This window comes from Opisthocomus hoazin, chromosome 16 (assembly GCF_030867145.1).
Source record: "Opisthocomus hoazin isolate bOpiHoa1 chromosome 16, bOpiHoa1.hap1, whole genome shotgun sequence".
Lineage (NCBI taxonomy): Eukaryota > Metazoa > Chordata > Aves > Opisthocomiformes > Opisthocomidae > Opisthocomus > Opisthocomus hoazin.
The window spans coordinates 17,494,686-17,513,555 of record NC_134429.1 but is presented as its reverse complement, the minus strand read 5'-3'; the positions used below and the strand labels follow the sequence as shown (position 1 = coordinate 17,513,555).

At 46.3% G+C, this 18,870-nt stretch overlaps 1 protein-coding gene across 1 annotated transcript; it reads left to right on the top strand.

Moving 5' to 3' along the window:
* Nucleotides 1-9,956: 9,956 nt before the first annotated feature.
* CA6 (carbonic anhydrase 6) lies at nucleotides 9,957-18,756 on the top strand. Its single transcript, XM_075437287.1, has 8 exons — nucleotides 9,957-9,993; nucleotides 13,797-13,945; nucleotides 14,351-14,446; nucleotides 15,002-15,068; nucleotides 15,660-15,817; nucleotides 16,866-16,989; nucleotides 17,498-17,583; nucleotides 18,121-18,756. Exons 1-8 carry the CDS (start codon nucleotides 9,972-9,974, stop codon nucleotides 18,754-18,756), a joined length of 1,338 nt encoding a protein of 445 aa, XP_075293402.1. The 5' UTR covers nucleotides 9,957-9,971.
* The last annotated feature ends 114 nt before the right edge of the window (nucleotides 18,757-18,870 follow it).

The following is an 18,870-nucleotide window of genomic DNA, read 5'->3' as shown; positions in this document are numbered from 1 at the left end:
TCGCTCAGATTTCTCCTCTTCATTGATTCTGCAGATCGTGGTATTTTTAAGGAACATTCATTGGAAAGGTAATGGCAGAGCCTGACTAATGCTGTTTCTGGGTATCTATTAAAATTATTGAATGAGTATTTAAGATGTTTTCTTCCAGGCATTCAAAACCTCCTCTGATTTTACATCCTTCTCTCTTACTTCTCATCCCCCTTTTCTGTCATGCTTTTGTCTTACAGCTTAACTCTGCAATTAAACACCAGAGTTTTTATGAATGTGAAAAATGAAATTACTTGAGATGACAGACCTGATGTCTTTCTTAATGCTTATAACTTCCACCGTTTCTCTGCTTTCTCCTGTCTTTTCCTAGGATGTTAGAGATGGACTGGTTAGAGTCCTGAAAATGATTTAAAAGCCCCCAGCTCCTGCATTTAATAGCCAGTCGAATGTAATTTCAGTACAACGACTGGGGTCTGTAGGGCAAGGACCTAGACTGAATTAGATCTTTTCAGGTTGTCATGTAGAAACTCACAATTACAGCACAAAAATTAAACTGAGAGTTGTTAGTGAGGATCTGCTGCCAGAGTGACAAACCCTGCTTGGCTACAGGGACCTCAGCCTGCTATCTCACCCGACAGCCGGATTTCTGATTTTCTCCAGCTCCAGATGGCTTTGGTAGGTTTGGAATTTGAATTTTCTATGGAAATGACTGTCCCCAGTTTGCAAGCCAGCAAGGACAGGGCAGAGAGCTTACAGACCTTGGCCAGAGAATTTTATGCCTGATTTCCTACGCAATGGGAGCTCAGAGTTCATTCAGTACTGAAGGGGGTTTAGCGGATGCTGAAGATCCAGGTGACATTAGACTAACTGCCCACTTTTGAGGAGTGATGCTATGCACACAGGTTTGTATGTAGCCATCAAGATGTAGCGTGGGTCAATCATCAGCCTGCATAAGTATGGGAGAGCTGTGTTAGGCACTCATGTACTAGGCAGAATATTTTGGGGATATTTGATTTAAAATGGAGCATTACTGCACAACGACCATGGCAACAACCAAAAAGCAGGAAAGATGGCTGGAATAAGAAAAATATATACTACTTTTTAACTACTGTAAATCCTAATTACATATAAAACTACTACATGCATTTTCAGGTGATGGTGAAGGGTTATTTGGAAGTGAACCAATGCACAAACAAGTGTGCTAATACCAAAGAGTACATTTCCCAGCAGCTAATGCTCTGATACGGTGATCTGAGGTGAGACTGAATGCTTTTAAACCAGTTGGATATTAATTGCCAGGAGTTGGGCATCCAAAGGCCATAGCTGCTCATTCAAACCATGATGAGACCATTAAGTAATCCCCTTTATAGAGGCCAGTGTGTGAGTCTTGCACTGCCTTTTACAGGGTGTTCGAGACTCGGTGCTGAGCAGGTCTTTCCCTCTCACTTTGAAATATATTCTGCTATAAAGGAGAAAGCAAGCTAGGAATTGATTAGCCATTAAGAAATTAGATGTGGCATATATATATATATATTAGGGTTTTTTTTTAGAATGGAAACCTGAAAAAACCAGAATGAGTAAACCAATAGCAACTCATTTATTTTCTTAATGAGTGCATAATACTTATGTAAAGCAGAAAGGTTATCAAGCAGGATTCTCCTGCCACAGAACAGGTACAACACAGACAGTAGGATTTAAATTTCCTTTATGTTGTCTTCCTGCCTTAAAAATCCACCTCGTTCTCATGGGAATCACTTTTATCTCCTACTGCTTCCCCCCCCCCCCCCCCCCCACCGTTGCATGGGCAGAGTGCAGTGGGGATGAGCTACTGGGAGAGAAGGAGCTGTGGGTGCTTCTGACCTTGCTGAATGTCCCTGCATGGCCCTTGCCTGCAGCAGAAACAGGCTGCAGGTCTGAGCAAGCAAACACTGGGGCACAGATGACTTGGGGAAAGCAGGGACTGATTTCTTGATCTCTGAAACTGGATGCATCTGTCCGTCGTTTGGATCTCTGAGTCATGCAAACCTGCTTTCATAATCAAAAGGAAACAGGCGTGTCTGGACTGAGCTCAGAGATACCCACATGAAACACAGCATCTGTATCAAGGCTGTTTCTCTGCACGGGCTAGAAAGGAAGCTTAAGGCAACAAACTTGTACCTGGACACTTCGCTTTAACGTGGCTTCCTGGATCTCACGCTCTATGAGACATGGAGTAATTGCACCTACAATGCTCACTGAAAACTAACTCTCAGTCTGTCAGGAGCTCAGCAAATACCCCCAGCCCTCCCTTTCAGCTCCCTCAGTGCATACCTCAAGCACAGGCAAACAGCTGGGCAACGTCTGAAATGCAGCAGATGCACTAAACGCTGCAATGAAACCTCTGTCAAAGACTTCATACCCACTATTCCTCCCCACTCACATGGGCCTGTGAAAAGCCATCTCTTGGTCCATTTCTTTCTTTTTTTCTCTGTGGAATAGATATTTGCTAGCATCAATCTGGGATGCCCTGCTCCACGGGTGAGACTCAGCTCCTGTTTTCCACTGATTTGCTTTCTTCTTTTCTGTATCTTCCAATTTACCTGTCACAACAGGAATCCCAGTTAACCGCTGGGATGCCATTACAGTCTCATTTCTTCATTTTCACTGTATTTCTTAGTCCAAATCCATGTTTGTGCTCCCTTCCACATCTATCAACAAAGCCCTCTGACATCTCCAGAAAAGCACTGCAGAAGCCTTTTCCTCCAGCCAGGCCTTGGACAAAGCATCTCTTCCAAACCAGCTCTGGTTCTGCTCTGTCCTCCTGTTTAGCTTTCCTCAGTCCCTGACCATGGGCTCCCCGGCTCTAAAGAAGAAGACAACCCTTCCCCGGGTGTGACCTCTTCATCAGAAGCTGAATGAGCTGCACCTTTCTGATCCCTTATCTGTCAGCAGCTGGGTGGCTGCACTCTGACCTGAGGGCAGGCTCTTCACCCCCCCAGGGAGCTGACTGCCATGCTTGTGGAGAGCTTGGACAGTGGTTTCCCCTGCTCACGTGTACTTTTAGGGTCACTACATTCATCTGCCTCACTGAGCTGTGTAGGGGTTAATGAATGTTTGTACAGCTCTTCAAAGATGAAAAGCGCAATGGAAGGGCTCTGTTATTGTTACCATGTATGAAGAATTCTGTACCAAGCCCAACTGTATTGTGTTTGGCCACTGGATGTCACAGCTGCTCAACACACAACGCAGCTGAAGCAAGAAAGGAGAAGTGCTTAGCCAGCAATGGGCAACAGCCGCATTTCCAGAGCCCGTATTTGTTCTGTGAAGAGTGTTTGTTTGTTAAGGGGCTTAGGGTCTTCTCCTGTGTTTATACACTGATAATATTGATTTTCAGAGAGACTGAGCAGAAACTGTGCTTCCTCTGCGTGTTACTACACTGGGAGATCAGGAGCAAAATGAATATTGTTATGGAAGGAGGTGCAGATACGTATAAAATGCTGATAACACAGTGTCTGAGAAGGTGGGCAGCTATTTGCACATGCTGCTTAGCTGTCTTGCCACTGAATTATTCCTTCTTTATCCCACCACCCTGCAATCCACAGCAAAATGCCCTGGTATGATGGAGAAATTTCTCCCAGACCGGCTCTCGACAGCACTCCTTCAACGCCTGCGCTCAGGCCACGTTCCTGCGTACCTCCCACTAAATGCAGAGGGAAGATTGACCTCCCTCCTCCTAATCCTCCCTTCACGTTTTGTTTTTTTCAAAGGCTCAAACAGAGATCCAGAACATGAAGTCACTTTTAGCAAAGGCTGTCGAGCAGACCTACATAGACCTATAACTGTAATTACATTTCCTAGAAATGAAAATGAAGAGGAATTATTTGACCGTGTTCTCTCCATTTTAGAGCATCCCGTTGTCCTCTTCGCCACCTCGGGGAAATGGCGAGTGAAAGGCTGCTCGTGCTCGTGGTGAGGTGATAACCACCCCAGAAGTGATGCGAACATTAAAGAGGGAAAAGTATTTTAAGATAATCCAAGGGCTGTAGCTACAGCGAAGAGTAATTGGCTGAAACTGAGCAAAAGAAAATTTAGGCTGACAACGAACTGCAGGTAGCTAATGCTGAGATCTGTTAGACCGTGAGATGGAATTTGCAGAGGAAACCTCTCTGTTTTCAAATGGACAAATCCTACTTTTAGGAACACTGGTGTAAACCTCCAGTGCCTACCCCTGACTGCCTCAAAGCCCGTTTCTATCACAAAGCTTCAGTAGAATCAACAAATGTATCTGAATTTATGTCGGTAGAAGGTGAATTTAGCCATGCACATCAAAATATTATATAAGAGCAAGGAAGCCTAAAGGGATTGTGTGAACTGGAGAAATGAATTCTAGTGCTTTCCTACCTCTGACTTCTGTCATCTCCTTCGGTAGTTGAAAGCCGGGGAGCAAAAAGGGAAAGAAAAAAAAAAAAAAAGCATGGGTAAAATGTCAAAGAAGTGAGGGCCAGTTTTGGAACTACTTTTATCCCCCCAGCATGACTTCAGCGGAGAGAGCTCTGTTTGAAGAGGTTTTAGACTCACTTAGGAAAACCTAGACAGCCTGCCTGAAGGCATCTGTCCGGCTCACATCAAACAGCCCTGTTCCTGGGCAAATGTTTGCTGGTCTTGGGAGGGATGCAGCTATTACCGCAACCCCTGATGAAATTCCCGCTGATTCAGAGGGAAAGGCGTTAACCCTTGCAAGTTCTGGGTCAAAGGAGCGCTGAGGTACTGAGCCAGCTACTTCAATCCAATGTCAAGGTTTTAATGTGGCTACCAATGCTCAGAATGGATCTGAAAGTCAGACCTGAGCTGAGCTTTGGGCCAGCGAGGACAGAGGGAATAGCCTGGGAGAAGCAGGGTTTAAAAGATGGCAAGGAGTCAGGGAAAACTGTAGAGATAAAAGCGAAGTGCATGGAAGCCAATGATGTGGGATTAAAGGCTTATTTCCTACTGTAGTCGGGTGGGAGGAGGGAGGCTGGAGGCTGTGTGAAAGTGGCCTGCGGTTATGAAGAAATCATGCCACGAATATTCACGGCCGAGATACCTGACTTTAGATTTCCCCACTGCCTAAATTGGAGCGCAGAGATGACTCCTGTTAAACCTACAATCTGCTTCACCTGGGAAACACCAGTTTACTTCAAGCACAGTCCTGCTGTGATATCTGAAGTTCCTAGGCACTACAGCCATACCTCTCTAGCAGTTATATTGAGGTAGAAAAATGGATGACTAGTGTAGACAAGCCTCAAGCCAGCCAGGTTTAATACCATATACACTAAAAAACGCTATAGCTCCAAGAACCAATAAGCAACTGTTGACGTGTGCAATACTTTATACAGGAGAAGGACTCCTTCCGTATTATTCAGCTTGCAGCTAGAAGCTTAATGTTCAGATACATTGAAAGAGTTGAATTAAAATTGTTTTTCTGTCATAACTCCAACACAAATTCATACTTGGTGCCCTTAGTAAATCCTCTCCCCAGATTGCTGTATATTCCAGAGTAGCTGCTGATTCGGGGGAAGCTAACTCGAGCTAACAGAGACCTGGTTTTTGGATGTGCTGAGCACCCACAGCTCCTGCTGATGCCAAGCGAAATGTCACAATTTTAGCATATTGCAAAAGCTCCATTAAAAATTAATTCCCCGTCGTCTCCAGTCTCCTGGCACCAGCACATTCCCGAATGGGCTTTATTTCAAATCCTTTGTGCAGACTGCGCTAGCGGATCGATAAAGCGCAGGCAAGAGAAACGCCTTGTCCCTAAATGACACCCATTTAAACACTCTCGGTGCGCGCACAGGCAGGGTGACAGGAGGGATGCTCTGGTGCAGAGGTGACCTCCTGTTCTTGGCTCTTGCTCGCACCCTCGCGTGCTGCTGTGTGGAATCCTGGAGTGTACAGAGGTATAAACCCCCCAGATTTCTCCCTCAGTTAGCGTCAAAGCCTATTTACCCAACTGGATACACACGGATTATGAAGAGCATTGCAGGGCAGGTTTGATTAGTTTAGTCCTCACGCAGCTCAGTGCAACTGTCAGAATAGATGACTTCTTTAGGGGAGAGACGGAAAAATACACATTTGGTTAATCAACTCGATATTACAGCAGTGGCCAAAGATTAAATACGCACTGCATAAACCAGGAAAGGCCTTTTGATGTTAACAATAAACTTCCAAAGAGTAAGATTTTGAATAAAAAGCTTGCTTCTGTTCTTCAGCAGAGTCTAATCCTAGAAACCTGAGTTGACGTGAAATCCGTAACTCGCCTGTGGCTCTCATTGTTGAATTGCTGTTATTGCATACCTTATTGCTGAAAATAATAATGGCAAACGTTGTTGCAAGTGGCAGGGACGTTGCAAACAGACGTGCTGAGATTTCCCTGTTGTGAGCTTTCTTGCCAAATGTTTAATATTTCTGCCTGTCACCTGAAATGAGCGGCAAAATTGTACTGCATTTGGTGGAGGCTGTAGCTCTTCTCAGTACCAGGTGAAAATTCCATTCCTGGGGAGATTTCTGCTCCCCTTTTGTTATTAAACTGTGGGTTTATGGGTTGGGAGGCATTGCTGGGCAGAGAGGGCTGTCAGCAGTCCGTCACTCTTGGGGGGAGGAGAAGGCTTTTCAAAGGGAATGACATCTGCCTGGGAACAGGATACAAAAAGGCAGGCAGAAGATCCATGGTCTGTTCCCTGGTGTGCCGAATGACTTCTTCACTGGACCTTGGGCAATTTATGTGCTTGGGACACATTTTTCAGGAAATCAAGTGTTTGAAGGTGTGCAGAGCAGCTGCTGAAGTCCACAAGAGCATTTAGACATCTGACACCTACTGGTTTTGATTTGAATTCCTGTGTGTGTTTTAAAAAGCCACCAGGGTTTCAGCGTCTTTTATCACTCCTGTATCTTTCAACAATCTAAACAGTTTTTCAGAGCTCTGAATTTTCCAAAGGTTGCAAATCTCTCACATTCAAAACTAGATTTTCAGTGACCAGGGAAGGTGTTGAAAGCAAAATGCTTTGAAATACTGGGCCTGTGGGTGTGGAACACTTTTCAATCTGGCCTTAGAAGCCTGATTTTTTCAAAGGAGCCGAGTGTCTACAATTATGACTTCTAATAAGATGGTGAAAACTTTTGAAAACGAGTCTCTTAAATGCCTTCTGCCTTGGCTCCTCCTCTGTATAACAGGGAAAGAGCTGGCCACCTCAGGACAGGGTTTTGAGATCCGTGTTAGGTATCTTTGCTTACAAAGCACTGTTTTACACCTACTCGCAATGAAGCTTTTCTACCTGCTCACCAGGAAGGAACGGACAGGAAAAGTAGGCAGCGAGTGTGTAGCAGTCGGGTCAGACCGCAGCTCCGAGGCCGTCAGCTTTGGCCATCAGGGGAAAACTGTTCCGTTTGCAGGGGCGGCTTGGTTCAGGGCATCGATAAAGTACCTTCAGCGTTTAAAGCTGACTGTCCAAATCAAATGTCTCTGTGGCGTTGTTTGCTGTTACTGTTTTGGGTGGGTGAGGAGCAGGGGGTGATGGGTGAGGAGCAGGGCGGGATGGGTGCTGGCGAGGCCAGACCTGGAGTAAATTGGTACTTCACGCTTCCTGAGGATTTTTAAAGAAAGGCACTCCCCACCTTGGTTCTGACCGTAGATACAGCGAGGGACATGTGGATCACCGCTGTCTTGTCCCACCTGCTCCTGGTGCATCTGAGCTGCTCACACCTCACGCACTGGACATACAAAGGTAATGAAAAATGCGGCTGTTGTGGGATTGCTGCTGCTTGCCAAAGCCGCTCCCACCCTTACTGTGCTGCGGAAGCACCGCTCGGCTTGGCTCTCTTTCCGTTAGTGACAGATCTCCACAGAGCAGCTAATTTATTCCGCTTTATTGATGCCTGCGCGTCTTGAAAGTGATTCTCTTCAATGTCACCCCTCTTTAGTCCTTTGTGTGGTTAGGACATGTCGTCGGAGTTGGCAGACAAATGAGGTTCAAACAATGGGGAAAATCTTTACAATGTGTTAGAATAAAAGCTGCCCTTTGGATGATCCGGGAAGGAAAAGCTTTGAATACTGCCTACTCATTATTTTATTGTCATATCCCATGTGGTACAGATCACTAAGAAGTGCTTATTTATGTACTTATATATTTTGTGAAATCTTATCTGATTTTTGTTGGTTTCAGGGGGTTGTTTGCAGAGCTCCATGAAGTAAACGGTAGTCCTTTTATGATCTTCAGTGGGCTGGGAATCAAGCTAAAACAAAGGATATCGTTGTATAGATAGAATATTGCAATTAGGGCACTAAGCTGTTTGCAGAAGGTCTCTCTAGATTTTGTTGTGGCCAGGCTGTCTGCATCTCCTAAGCCCCCCATATTTAATCAATGATAGGGAGCAAATACCTGCAAACTGACAGCGCTTAAATGAAATAAAAAGAAAAGAACTGGCAAATAGTAACAAATCCCCAGCTGTGGCCATAATTATAATAATTTGAAAATTAGGAAGGTGATGAAGTAGCTTTGAACTGTTTTCTTTTTAAAACAATCACCTCTCCTTCCAAACCATCTCTGCAGGATTTGAAGTCAGGGAGTTCAGCAATCACGCGATGGTTATTCCCTAGCTCCAGCTCTATCTCAGACAGCAACAACTGACAGTGATCAATACATTGCAGTTCTGGGGTAAAGAACAAAAGGTTTCCATATTGATTGTCAGCCACAACCATGACAAGAGACGGCATTAAAATTTCTATTTATGCTTAAAGTCCTAAATATAGCACTATGGAGAAGGCAAACAGCCTTGAAGGGTTCAAGCATTTATAAACAGTTTCAGCAGAACCCAGACCTCTGCAGGAAATTCAAATTAGAGCTAAGAGGCTTGGAGTCATTGGAACAAGGACGGCATCCAGAGTGCCAGGTCACCTATGCATTTGCTCCCTCCATAGGTGACCACGGGTCGTTTTTAGTATTAAATACTTGCAGAAGTGATGAGCACGTGCAGGTGAAGCTAGGGCCTTCAGTTCTTAGTCCTGTGTCAAAGGTTTGTGTCCGAGCTCATGACACTGAGCAGGAAAAGGAGCTGGTGTTAACATTTCGCATGACCTTAGGGGTTCTTAGGCCTGGGGGCTGAAGGGGCAACAGCAGCTCAGAGCTATCAACCAAATCCTGAAATTGGGACAGCCACGTCCTGTTCCACACCAGGAGCTGTCTCACAACAGCAATGAATCACTTTGTGGTGCGTAAAAAGGGGGTGCCAGGAAAAGGCATAGCCCTGCGCTCAGGAGAGGGGTGGGTTTTGTTAATAAAAGCACGCCTAGGACATCAAAGTGACCCCAAACCACTCCTATCCCAGCAAACATACAAAGGGTTCTATTTATTTAAACCATTTCACTCCTATTTTTCTTTTGTTAGCTTTCTCCCTAGTTAAAAATAGCAAATTTGCTGCCAGTTCCTGATCCTAAGCAGAGACTTCCCACTTATTGCCCTGGTCCTATTCACTCTCGCATTGGTTAAGAACCTGATTCCACACCTTTGGCAGTTGAGACCCATTTAAATCCCCATTTTTATATAAGCACTGCTTCTCTTTTGGTGGAGGTTCGGTCTCCAGCGCTCAGAAAGCTGTTACTGCAATGCAGGTTTCTTATTTTGCAGCACAGTTGTCCTGTAGACAGAATAATGTGTATTTTCACTCCAGGGAAGGCAGAGCAACCTTTTACCGCTGCAGCTCCTGGTGTTACAATAAGTAGATGGACGTGCCCTGGTGACAAATGAGGAGAGTTTTCTGACTCAGTTCTCACCATGTCCCAATAACCTGGTTTGCTTCTCCTCCTCACAGAAGGAGAGCTGGATGAAGAGCACTGGGGAGAGCACTTTGCAGACTGTGCTGGCAAGCGCCAGTCTCCAGTTGACATCCAGAGGAAAAAAGTGAGGTACAACCCCCAGTTGCTGCAGCTGGAGCTGAGTGGTTACGATGGGCCTTTGCAGGGGGATTTCACCATGACCAACAACGGTCACTCGGGTAAGACGGAGGGGATCCTTCTCACTGCCTACCTAAAAAGAGGAGCTGGGCAATTAGTTGTTGCTGATAAAGGAGCAGCCCAAAACAGGAATCAGGGCACAGAGCTCAAGGAGTTTATTTGGTCCTGCAGCAGCTCCAGCTGTCCGTCACCTTTGTATCAGAGCGAGAAGCTCTAAGGCAGAAGGAAGCAAGCGCTGCCTGTCCCCTTCAGCCCCGTTTTGCCCCAAGCCATGGCTCGGTACAGGCATGGATCACCCCGCACGCAGCATCCAGAGCCTCCCATGCAGTGCTTCCATGGCAGCAGGTGATGCTGGCAGCCAACAGTGCAGGGGACAGACCAGTAGCAGCCAAGCAAAGGCCTAACATTTTTGAAATGCAGAGGTCTTTAATGGCAGGTCTGTCCAGAAAACCCAACTCTCTTATCCACCCCTCTTTGCTGCCATCCCGCACGGATAAGTTCAGGCTTCCGAGCATCGTACCGTGGTGAGTCCTGCAGCGCGTTCACTGGGAGAAAGCACAGACCTTCCTGCTGGGACAGCTGGTGGAAGAGACACCTGAACATGACAGCTTTCTGCTTTTAAGCTGTAAAGCAGGCCGTGGTGTAGCCGGTGGATGTTTCACCTGGGCAGGGTAGCATGCACTTACCCCGTTGTGTCTGGGGTATACAGGAGACTGTATGAGCTCAGGCACAAGTTTCCCCAGCACAGGCAGGGTATAGGAACAGTTCCTGTATGTTCACCTCAGCACTCTGCTATAGCTGGAACATGATCACAAAGCTCTGGTGGCCACCGTGACATTAGGCTGAAATGCAGTCGAATGAGCCAGCTTTGCCATTGCGGTGGGAAGTTTTTTCTTCCCTGGCTAAGCAGATGTCCTCAGAGGATGTCAAGCTCATGACAGTGCAGGAACAGATCGTTCTAAAATGCTATTCACAGACAGTACCCTCCCTTTTTTTTTTTATTTTCAACTCACCTCACTTTGCTTTGCCATCTCACTTCATTCTGCTCTCCTAGCTTGGCTGTTTTCCCCAGTCACACAGGAAAGCTTTCCAGAAACACATATATAAACCAGAGAAATAAAAGGCAGTTACGGTTCTGCAAGATATTAGATATTAAAAAGGGATAAAAGGCAGCTAGAGTGTTATAGATTGACCCTTTTTTTCAGTGAAGTACAAGCCTGCAGGACTACAGTAGTGAGTGGTATTTGGGGTATACTGGTTCCTCTCTGCATTCAGAAGATGCATCTTTTGCCCTTGCGCAATAAGGATGATAGGAATGGAGAACCATAGTTCAGTAGCAAATTGGAATCTGAGATTTGCTTAGATGTAGGTCACACAAAGTACAATACAGAGGAGGATCCCTCCTTTACAGTAAGAGGATTGCTATTTTGGGGCTCAGGAAGGGAAGCTGAGGCACAGCATGGGTTACAAGCCTTGCCTTTGGCCACACAGTCTCAGGGCAAGACTTAAAATTTAGGAGGTCCTGGATTCCCCTGCTGCAGTCTGTAATTCATTGTCTAAATAATTCATCAGCTGGCAGTTTGGGGATAATGCTTTTGGACTACAGATGAGCAATGAGAGAATTTTGTAATAGCTGCAGTGGGGAGGGAATGAGTATTTCTGGGAAGGTGTTTGGAACATAGAGCTGGGAGCTCTGTAATCCCGCACGACAGTCCTTTCTTCCTCTCTGTAACGGAGTGAAATACAGAGTGAAAGCAAGGATGTGAACTGATAAGACACATACTGCCTTCAGAGAAAGACTGTTGTGATTGTATTTCTAAAAAATTGTAACTCCTGTTTGTCACCCACATGAGCTCAACATTCAGTTAGAAGCTCTCATGTCAGCATTGCTACCCTGACTGCCTACAAATTAATTCCTGCAGGTTTAGCTTTCAGATCTGACTTGACACGTGTATTTTCCTGTTCTTTTGTTAACATCAAAATAACAATTTGCTGAAGCAGGACATTTTAGTAAAGCACAAAGGTAAATGACTGCCCTTACTCGCAGCTCCTGTGAAGTCAGGCAAGGTTTTCCTACTGGCTTCAGTGTGATGGGACAGAAGTGTCTCTCAAGGAAAATATTCCACTAGGCTACATCAGAAAACATTCAGCCTATCTGAAAGGGACAGGAGATGGATTTATCAGCAGGAGCCTCCTTACAGGCTCCCAGGAGCTGAAGGCCAAGTGCTTCACCTAAGAAACCAGCTACACTTTCTAGTTGTATAATTACCAGGCTAAGTCGCACCTGCTAAAGCCTCTTTGCAGTAGTGCAGTGTTTGCCCAAGGAATTTGCACCTATTTACCACATCTGTGCAGACACACTCTACCCCGATAACCTCAGGTTAATGAAGCCTTTTGTATTTGGACTTTCTTTTTAAACAGGATTGGCCCTTTACGAGGTAGCAAGGACATGCACAGCTCTGGAAGATTAAAGTGTCATCTGTGCAGGGTGTGTGCAGCTTCCTCCAGTAGCATATTTTTCTTAGATTTTTCATTAACCTCAACTGCCTCCAAGACCAGAGATGAGAAGAGAGCCTGGATGCATGGTCTCTAGTCTGTAAGGCAGTAATGGACAAGAGTCCAAGTGGCAGAGCAGAAATGCTAAAGGCACAGCTACTGTCAGACTCACACAGCACGGTCCTGGCTGGTTTCTCACTGCCTGGCAAAGCCAGAGCTAAGCAGGAGTAAGGCACTTCCAGCTCAGAGCTGTTGTACTTTCCCCACACCTTTTACAAGGATGAAAAGGAGAAGCAAATTGGGCTGTTACCTACCCCCACGCTTTCAGCAAAGTGAAAAATATAAGTGCATTAAAAAAAGTGCATAAAATACCTTACAGAAGACTTATTCTTCTTATAAACTCAGAACACAATTCTCTGGCTCTGTTTTGCAGAAAATAGAAATCATAATGAGGTACTTGAGGTAAATAACCCTAATTATGGAAGGCAGTAAGCAGGGATCTTCTGTAAAATGTAAGGCAGATGGTTTTTTTACCCTACTCTAGGCTCTTTGGGATATTACAAGGAAACATGTTTTCATCTCATCTGTCTGTGAACAGTTTACAAACAAAAGAACATTCTCACAAACCCAGACTAAGACTAACGGATCATATACTGTGTTACATTTCACAAGGATAGTTGCTATTTTTTATAACATGCTCTGGGCTTTCGTTAGGATGAGGCAATTCTCCCTTTTCACTCCTAGCTTTGGCATATTTATTAACAGAACGTATGATTTGTGGCAGTACATTAGCAGGAAGACAAATGTTTCCTTGTCTCTTTGTGAATACTCCTTGGCAAGGTGAAGCAAAAAGATTAGTCCCTGTGAATGGTGCAGAGTCTGGAACACTGCAAAGTGTGATTAGGTTAGATGACGCCAGTCACTTTGTGCATTTCTATCCCCCTTTTCTTCCTTGGAAATAAAGGAGTTAAACCTGTGCAGAGCCCTGCCAGAGGTGATGGACCATGTGGGAGATGAGCGTTAAAGCACTTTAATTACTGCCCAAGAAAAAACCCAGAGCAGCTTAGATACAAACAAACAAAAAAAGAGCCTACAGACACAGCTAGTGCCCAGTCATCTTTGTGCCTGGTGTGGTCTTTGTGGCACACGGGCATGAGGTCAGGAAAGATGTTATGCACCCCTAGCTTTAAGCTTCAGTGGTTTTCCTTGCATGCTGGAGTTAGTTCCCTGGACATGACTGTACCAGCTTATTGCAGAGAGGCTGTTAGCAGCAGAAAGCACCAGGCACTGTAAGTGTAACTACAAGAAAGGGCATGGCTGCACACATTGTTGTCTCTGCTTTTTTCAGTTCAGATTGATTTGCCCCCCACCATGCACATCTCCAGAGGGCTCCCAGGCCTCTACACGGCTGTACAGATGCATCTGCACTGGGGTGGCCTGGACCTGGAGACCAGCGGCTCTGAACACACCATAGACGGGATGAGATACTTCGCAGAGGTACTTGCGAGGAGAGCGGGTTGGTGGGCAGGTGCGTTGCAAGTCTGGCAGTTGGGAAAGGGGAAGCTGCAGCCCACAAAGCCTGCAGGAAGCAATGCAGGGGCACGTGGGAGAAACAGGGCTCCCCTAAGTGCAGGTGGTTGGTGCAACGCAAAGGCTGAGGCTGACGGTGCCGGCGCAGAAGACCAAGAAAAGCTGTTGCAGTAACACAAATACCCTTCAAGGATTGAGTTGTTCCTTCACATTCATCACAAACCTCTTTAAAGGTCTATTTGGCTGTGCTGCAAGGCACAAGCAGCAGGAGTTGGGATAGTGACCCTCCCTTCAGTCTGTATTGGGTCATTTAAAGCACCAAGAAAGCCGTGTATCACTTCGTGCTGAATGACCCTGTCTCTCTTCTGACAGCTGCACATTGTCCATTACAACTCAGCTGACTACTCAAGCTTTGAAGAAGCCAAGGACAAACCAAATGGATTGGCTGTGCTTGCCTTCCTGTACACGGTAGGTTTGACACCCAGGCTGCGGAGCAAGGACAGTCTGTGATCACTGTTTATACTATAATCGCAGCCCAGATACAAGCAGCACATACTAGGTTTGCACATCTATCCTAAGAGATGAAGTCTGCCACCAGTTTGCAGAAGCTGTGCTCTAGCAGGACTGTTCTTCCCTTATGCCATCTGGGGTTTGCTCAATACCAGCCAACACAACTTGTGAACCCCAGAAAAATCTGCCCCATAAGAAGTACAGAGGGATTCTCTGGTGTGGCAGCTGGGTTTTCCCTGCTGTACCTCAAGGTCTTGCTCTGATTTGCAAATGGGAACACTTGATTTTGTGTGGATTTACAAGTGGTGAAAAGGATCCTTGTAGTTCACTATTCTACCCAAGACGTACGTGTACACACCTTACCATGCCTAGGATTGCCCAGCCTATCAAGACATCTGGGATAGCATTTCTTCTCTGCCTCCCAATTCACCAATCAGTCCCCCAAGCTGATTAGTAGTGTAGAAGGACAGGCAGGTCACTAACCTTTTGTTCAAGTTGCTGTGCTGTGTTTAGGATGGACACTTTGAGAACACCTACTACAGTGAATTCATTTCCAAACTGGCAAAAATCAGGTTTGCAGGTAAGACCCAGGAATGCCTTTCTCCATCCTCGATATTCTCAAAACCTGTACCTATGTACTGGGTCTGGGGACAGACATTTTGCTGCTGCTTTGCTTGCGGTTACGTGGCCAAGCATCCTCAGCCACGCGCAGCTTCACGCCATCCCTGCCCACGCAGCTCAAACAGCGGCCCACACAGCAGGGTGGCTGTGCAAGATGCTCAAGGCAGCAACAAACCTACTCCTGGTAGGTCCACGCAACACACTGCAGCACCAAACAACATCCTCCTAGGGCCCTGCAGTCTGCACTCTCAGGTAGCACATGCTCTGCTACACAAGTAAGCTCTGCTTCCTGGGAAGACAAGCAGCTACTGGCAGAGCACAGAGGTGCAGTTGCCCAGCACCTCCAGAACCCCAGGTATCTCTGAATGACAAATCCTAGATCCACCTAAAGGAACATTCACTCCCCTCCATCTTCATCCAGTTCTGCCAGAGGTCTAATATACCGGTGCTCTAGGCAAAGTGATTTACCAGCCCCAGCTCTTAACACCACTCTTGCCTTTCTCTTTGGTCCCCGTTAATTGCTGATATCGCCTCTCTATTTCCTTTTGAGGTCAATCAACAAAACTCATTTCTCTGGATGTCCAAGCCATGCTGCCCGAAAACCTCTCCCACTTCTACAGGTACCAGGGCTCACTGACAACCCCACCTTGCTCTGAGAGTGTGATCTGGACCATCTTCCATTCTCCGGTTGTCCTGTCACACACACAGGTAAGGGAGAGCTGTTTACCAGACACAGCAGCTTCTCTTCCCTCCACGCTTCACCTTTCCATACAAGTTTCCTTTTCTGTCCTCCAGTGATTTGGGGCACAGCCTGACAGAGGAGCTAATAGAGCATTTCTCACACAGGCTTTTGGGATAGACTCCTAAGCAACTGGAATTACAGGGGGCTGTAACTACACTGTGATGCTACATCACAGCAAGGGTCACAGTAGCAGTTTACCCAAGGTCTGGTGAGCAATAAGAAAGCTCTCTGCTCAGTTAAGCTCGACCATACTGAAGCACTGTAAAACCAAAGAGACCAGTCAGAATCAACAAGGCTAAAACTGCTGCAGGCGAGTCCATAAAACCTTCCCCAAAAACATAAGAGCCATTCATAGCAAAAATAACCGCAGAATAATCAGGATATTTTTAGAAGAGTGTTTTGGGGTTTTTTTCTTGTCTATGCTTACGTCATACAGCTAGATGGAGTCATTTCAGGGGTGGCCGGCTGTGAGTTTTGGCTGCGTGACAGGAGAGGGTTTGTCCAGGCTGTCAGAGGCATTGCGAGGCTTTAGCAGGAACAAAAGTAACACAAGTAAAATAAGCTTACTGCTGAGTCTTGCAGAGTGATTCGTCTTCCTTAATGAAAAAGCAGCATCAGAAACATTTTCTTCTAGGAGAAGAACAAGCTAAAGTGGAGACTACGGTAGTGGAGGGTCACGGTGTGTTTTCATTTGAAAAAGAAATACACTTTTGGGCAGGGAGAAGGCTACTAGGTACTCGTGAGAAAGCAGTACGCTACAGAATAGCAGCAAAACCTCCATCCATGCATACTATCAGGCAGGTGGTACAAACTTCATTCAGACAACATACTTTTATCACGAATTAGCTGATAAGAGCCCTCATGTTCTGTTCCTTTCCCTTGCAAATACTCAGCAAGAGACCCCATGGGTTCCTCTGTAAAACATTGCAGGTTTAATCCTGAGCTGCAGGATCTGCACTGCACTTCTAGGCAAAACTGTTGTTGCCCTCCATAACAAGGCTGCATTACTCACAGATCAGCCTCCTGGAGAACACCTTGCTGGACTGGCAAAACAGAACGCTGCGCAATGATTACCGGCATGCTCAGCCCCTCAACGGGCGAGTGGTGGAGTCCTCCTTCAGACCCAACCTCACCCAAGGTAAAGGGAGTCAGCAGACAGGGCTCAGACTTTCCCCTAGCAGGGGCAAGAAGCCTGTGTGGAAGGAGTTAAGCTGCAAATCACTTAAGCTAGGCATGGTGGAGGTCACCCTTCCCGGGAGTAGCAGTGTCCCCATGCATCAGGTGGAGATGGCCCACATGCCTGCTCACCCCTGCCAACACGTCTTGCTTCCAATGGTGCAGGGGTGGCTGAAGGTTGGGTGTCAGCCCCTGGTTTTGACTGCAGTGGTGTCACACAGATCTGCCAAGATCCATGGTGCTACCTGGCCCCACAAGAACACCAGGTTCAGGTGTGTCTGCATCCATATGGTGAGGTACACTGACCATGGCAGAAAGAGCTCTGGGATGGCTGATTAGGCAGGCACCATATGGAGGTGAGACACTGCGTTTTAAAAGAAAGGTTCTCCCCAGACCTTCTGCTAGAAAGCAGAAGATCTACCATGTGCAGGTCCTGGTCTTCTGTAAATTCAGCTGTCTGATTGCTGTAGAACAATGCGATCCAGAAGAATTCAGCCTCAGACTGGAACAAATCCAGATGCAGCTCCAAGACATGAAGAGACAGTTGCTGAATGGAGTGAGCCACATAGGTAAGAAACACACATCTACTCTGGAGTCCAGCTTACCTCCCAAGGATAAAGACCCCATGCCCTGCTGTCCTGGATGGCCTGTATCATGAACAGATTTGGTACCAATACGTGCAGGTAGAATTTTGTGTCACATCTAGGCCTGCTGATGGAAATTCTTGAACTACAGCATCATTAAAGCTAGCCCTAATCTAGCTACTCTCGCAACAACAGCAGCTTTCTCCTGCAAGACCTAAGCACATCTGTACAAACAGTGAGGGATTTAAGCTCACAGTTCCCTTCAGATAAATAATCATCTCTACTTTACACAAGAGAAAAGAGAAAGAGGGGAAAAAAAGCGGGGTTTTCCCCAAATAATTGGGTGAGGGCACTGAGCTCTTCATCATTTCAAGCCCCTTCCCTGTTGGTACAACACATGCCAGTAGCTGTGACTGAAGACAGCTAAGACTGCCACAGCCCTGCCAGTTCCTATGGGTGTGTTCTTCAGGATTTGGGGTGATTTATAAGCACAGCAGGAAGCGTAACAGCTGGCTTTTTTGGTTATTTCAGGTATTAAATCCAGCAATTTTCCAGCTTTCTACTTCCCTGTGGAAAACATTGAGAGTTTTGTGAACGTTCATCCCCTCCACGATATGTCTCTCCAAGCCTTCACCCTATGCTTCTGGACAAAAGCCCAGCACGCTGGCAGTCAGACTGTTCTCTCCTACTCCACACACGAGAGGGACAAGGAGCTAGTGCTGACCGTGGGCACAGATGTGGGATTATGGATAGGAGGCCATTTCATCAGCTTCCCCCTATACCACAAGACGCAAGATTGGCTGCACTACTGCATGGCATGGGCCTCCCAGTCTGGAATGGCAAATTTATGGCTGAATGGAGCAGCTGGTAAAGCACAGAGTATCCAGAAAGGGTACGTGAGCCAGGCTGGAGGGACGCTTGTCCTTGGGAAAGACAGAGACATTCTTCTTGGGACGTTCTCCAACAGTTTTGCAGGATGGATGACTCATGTGAACATGTGGAGCCAAGTTCTCAGTCCTGCAGATGTTCGGGCACTTGCACTGTGCAAACCAGGGCAACTGAAGGGAGATGTCATAGCCTGGGGAGAAACTGCCATGACCCTCTTGGGTGGGGTAGTTCTGGAGTCTGACACCAGCTGCCAGTGACCAACATCTTTTTTTATAGCAGAAGAATCCAAACTGCTTGCTGGGGAAACTGAGGAAAACTTAGATTATTTGCTTGTTTATTCTGCTTTACATAGGCTCACTACGCACCTGCTA